The sequence below is a fragment of the Malus sylvestris genome, chromosome 11, assembly GCF_916048215.2.
Source record: "Malus sylvestris chromosome 11, drMalSylv7.2, whole genome shotgun sequence".
Lineage (NCBI taxonomy): Eukaryota > Viridiplantae > Streptophyta > Magnoliopsida > Rosales > Rosaceae > Malus > Malus sylvestris.
In genome coordinates, this window is record NC_062270.1 from 22,566,014 (window position 1) to 22,570,577 (window position 4,564).

Genomic DNA, 4,564 nt, shown 5'->3' on the forward strand with positions numbered 1-4,564 from the left:
GGGGGATCATTTGGAGCCTCAGTACTGGACAGAACCCTAGAAAGAGGAGGCAGCAGAGGTTGATCATTTGGAGCTTCATTACGCGGTACAGCCCCAGAAGACGAAGGCAATAAATGCCTTTGGAACAAACCCACAAATCTCTGATGATCAAGTAAAACCTGACCATCAGATTCCTTCATCTGGTCAAGCTTCCTCTTCATGTTTGTAGCATAGTCATGTGGGAGCCGGTGCAACTGTTTATTCTCATGCTTGAGCCCTCTAATCTCCTGTTTGAGACTCATCACTTCAGCCGCCAATGATTCAACTTGGCGGGTTCGAGCAAATAGGCGTTGGGCCATGTTAGACACAGAACCTGCACACTGAACACTAAGAGCCAGAGAATCCTTAACAGCCAACTCATCTGACCGTTTGGAAAGTAGTCTGTTATCTTTGGGAGTGAGAAGGTTCCTGGCCACTACCGCAGCGGTCATATCATTCTTCATCACGGAATCCCCAACGGTAAAATGACCAGTAGGGGAGACGAATGATGGGCGCCATATGTTGTCTGGAGAAGGCATGGCTGCCTCTTCAACAAGGTTCAAGTCAAAACGACGGTCGGAGGGGCCAGACATTTTCAAAGGTGTTGAAGAGAGAAGAGGTCGGACAAATCAAGATCTTAGAAGTGCAAGAATGGAGCTTCTACTGGTAGAGATTCAAGTGTGCTTTGGAACTTAATGCCAGCCTCTATAAAAATCTGCACTCGACGGAGCTTCAAAAATCGAAGAGGCGTTTGCTTTCTCAAAAGCTGGGCTGCTCAGAGACCACGAGACGTTTGCTTTCTCAAAAGTTGGGCTGCTCAAAGACCACGAAGGCCGATCTCAGAAATCGAAGAGGCGCTTGCTTTCTCAAAAGCTGGGCTGCTCAGAGACCACGAGGGCCGATCTCAGAAATCGAAGAGGCACCTACTTTTCCAGCCTTGTCAGCACCTGTCAGCTTTGCGAAAATTATGGGCATTATGTCGAAGATTTCTGGTGAAGTAGAAAGCACATGAATCTTACTGTTCAATCACCCACTTCCCACACGCAACATTAGCTCATGGGTACCACAGATAACTTTGCCAAAGTTCTCTGACAAAGTTGAGACACGTGAAGCTTGCAGCTCCCACTACACCGCTCTGACCAAGAAGGGTAAAAGAATAGCAAAGAAACAGCACTAACAAAGTTTAGACACATAAATTTTGAAGGTCTAGCTACCATATTATTACCCACAAGGGTAAAGGAACAGTACCACTGCTGGATAATTGGAAAGTCCTTGTGTGTCAACCTCTGTGCTTCGTGGCAAGATAGACTAGCAAACATGCCCAACCTTTTCTCACATTCGAGAAAACACTCCCAACAAGATTGCTTGCTCCAAAATCGAAGAGGCACCGCCCTCCGAATCTCGAGAGCCAGACTCCCAACATGATTACTTTCTAAAAAATCGAAGAGACACCGCTCTTCGAATCTCGAGAGCCAGACCCCTAGCAGGATTGCTTTCTCAAAAATTGAAAATGCATCGTTCTCCGAATCTCGAGAGCCAGATCTCCGACAGGATTGCTTGTTCGAAAACCGAAGAGGCACCACTTTCCCAACTTCAAGAGCCGGATCTCCTTGGATAAAGCTTGTCTGTAATCTTTACACGCAACATCAGCTTTCCAGATACCACAGACCACTTTTTCAAAGTGCTCTGACAGAGTTAAAACATGTGAAGCTGGCAGCTCCCACTACCGTGTTATGACCAAGCAGGGTAAAGGAATAGCATTACTACTTGTTGTTAGGGAGACTCCTATATATGTTGACCTTCATTCCCAACAGACAGGCAGACCTGCAAAAATGCTCAACCCTTCCTCATATCTGAGAGGGCACTCCCAAAGAAGCCTTTCGAAATATTCAGCTTTCTTTCCCCCAGATAATACCTCTGCAAACAAGCTATACTAGAGCAAGAATATCTCATATCATTAGGGTTAAAAGCAAGAGTATCCTATATCATGTTTTTTCCCTGTCTTTTCCTTTGGCCTTGTTCTTACCTGCAAGACAAAGAGAAATAGAGCAATCAGTCAGCACTTGGAATCAAGCTTCCAGTCAGGAACTGACTGCCTGGAACCCCTTACTTGATTACTTACCTGGCATTGCTCTCGAGTACTCATCTTCAACATCTTATGCTTCCAGGGAAGATACCGCATCTGCCTGAAGAACAGATAGGGCAAGTGAGAAGGATACAAGGAAGCATGTAGAGACAAGCGTAACAGCACACGTGCCGATACATCCACTACTGTGTCAAAAGCAAAAGTATCCCATATCAGCAGGGTCGAACGTACTATAGATTTGATGGACTTGTTTTGACCCTCAAATTCTTCAGTCGGCCTTGGAGGAAACCAGAAAACCCTCCAGCCCAGTTCAAGAATAAGCATGTGGAAAGTTACTTCTTCAAAAGCAAAAGTATCCCATATCATCTCTTCTCATTTTTCTTCTCTTTATCCTTCATGCTGCCTGCAAGATAGGGAGAATGTGAACAATCAGCCGGAACTCGAAATCAAAGTTCTGATCTGGGACTGATTGCTTGGAGCTCTGATTACTTACCTTGTATGTCACCTCTTTCAGCAGATCCCTTAGCTCGGCGACTTAGAGGACTTCTACTACATGGTTTGTATCACGCTTGACCAAGCCTGAAACTACAAGTAAGCTTCAAGTGAAATTGATACATTACCTTGTGCATCTCCACCAGTTAAAGATACCACCCCTGGATGGTGGAAGAGTACTTCCAGAGAAGATGCCACATCTTCCTACGAGACAGATAAAGCAAGTCAAGACGATACCACACTCCGGTACTTAGAAGTTTCGTGATTACGAGATCATTCTCCCACAATATTTCCTAATGTCATTTGTACTAAATCATTCACTTGTACTCACTAAAAGAGAGCTTGAACCTATGTACTTGTGTAAACCCTTCACAATTAATGAGAACTCTTTTATTTCGTGGACGTAGCCAATATGGGTGAACCACGTACATCTGGTGTTTGCTTTCCTATCTCTATCCATTTATATACTTATCCACACTAATGACCGGAGCAATCTAGCGAAGATCACAAAAAGCGACTGTTTTCGCTACCTAGGATCTATCTTGCAAGAGAACGGAGAATTAGATGGAGATCTCAACCATAGAATACAAGCCGGATGGATGAAGTGTAAGAGTGCATCCGGCGTGTTGTGTGACCGTCGTAGGTCACTGAAGTTCAAGGGAAAATTTTATAGGACGGCAATAAGGCCAGCGATGTTGTATGGCACAGAATGTTGGGCGGTGAAGCATCAACACGTACAAAAAATGGGTGTAGCGGAGATAAGGATGCTTCGTGGGATGTGTGGGCACACGAGAAAGGATAAGATTGTGAATGAGGATATCCGAGGTAAAGTAGGAGTAGCCGAAGTTGAAGGAAAGATGAGAGAAAATCGGTTACGGTGGTTTGGACATGTGCAAAGAATGCCTACTAACGCTCCGGTTCGAAGATGTGACTACGGAACAGAGGTTCGGGGCCGAAGGGGTAGAGGAAGACCTAGGAAAACTTTGGAAGAGACCCTAAGAAAAGACTTAGAGTACTTGGATCTAACGGAGGACATGACACAAAACCGAGCGCAATGGCGTTCTAGGATTCATATAGCCGACCCCACTTAGTGGGAAAAGGCTTTGTTGTTGTTGTTGTATTAGTAGTTGCATATATTTATGATTGGTGCTGTAGACGCACAGGTAAGTTCCAGGTAAGTTCATAAATTAAAGATTTGAGATTGTTTTAGTTATGTGAGTTATGAAGTGATATATTGAGAGCTAATAAACCTGCACCCCGGTGTTAGTGCTCCCGCCCAAAGTTAGGGCACAATCCTTCACGTGATGTTCACCTCCCGCACCATATGCTCACCTTGGATCCAAGTTAGGTGCACAGGCTTGTCGTACGGACCACTTTAGGTGGTTCCAACTCGTAGTTGACCCATGATCATTCGCACAGTCTTCACATGATCGTAGCACTAGAGCATATTTATTTTACACCTAGGCTTGTCGTACAGACCACTTTAGGTGGTTCCGACTCATGTGCAGGATTTGATATGATTAAGATTGGTTATGAGCTATAGACTCAGCCGTGCAGGTCACGTAGATGGAGCCAGCTGATATGATATCTGGCATTGATATATTTTAATTGAATTACTTATGGCATCTTATTGAGGTACTTTGGCATGGTATATTTCTATGGATTGTCATCCTCAGCATGATTTATGATATAGCATATATTTTTTTTTTTGGGAAATAATACAGGTTTTATGGCGAGGGGTTATAACTTTTGCGAAATGAAATGAATTTGAAAAGCTTTGTTTTTGCCCACTCACACTTTCTGTTTTGCACCCCTCCAGGTTTTAGGTAGAAGTGTTTTGGTGGCTCACGGGGATTTCGACGGTGGTTCTGATAGAACATCATAAATGCAGGATCACCCTTGGGTGTTGTATAATTAGTACTTGTCCAGTTAGACTGCACTTAGGCTATTTATGCTCTGATTGTGTAT

The 4,564-nt window shown here is 44.1% G+C and overlaps 1 protein-coding gene across 1 annotated transcript; it reads left to right on the forward strand.

Annotated features, from left to right (window-relative positions):
- The first annotated feature begins 2,657 nt into the window (after window positions 1-2,657).
- Window positions 2,658-3,718, forward strand: LOC126590661 (uncharacterized). Its single transcript, XM_050256142.1, has one exon. It carries the CDS (start codon window positions 3,196-3,198, stop codon window positions 3,685-3,687), a length of 492 nt encoding a protein of 163 aa, XP_050112099.1. The 5' UTR covers window positions 2,658-3,195; the 3' UTR covers window positions 3,688-3,718.
- The last annotated feature ends 846 nt before the right edge of the window (window positions 3,719-4,564 follow it).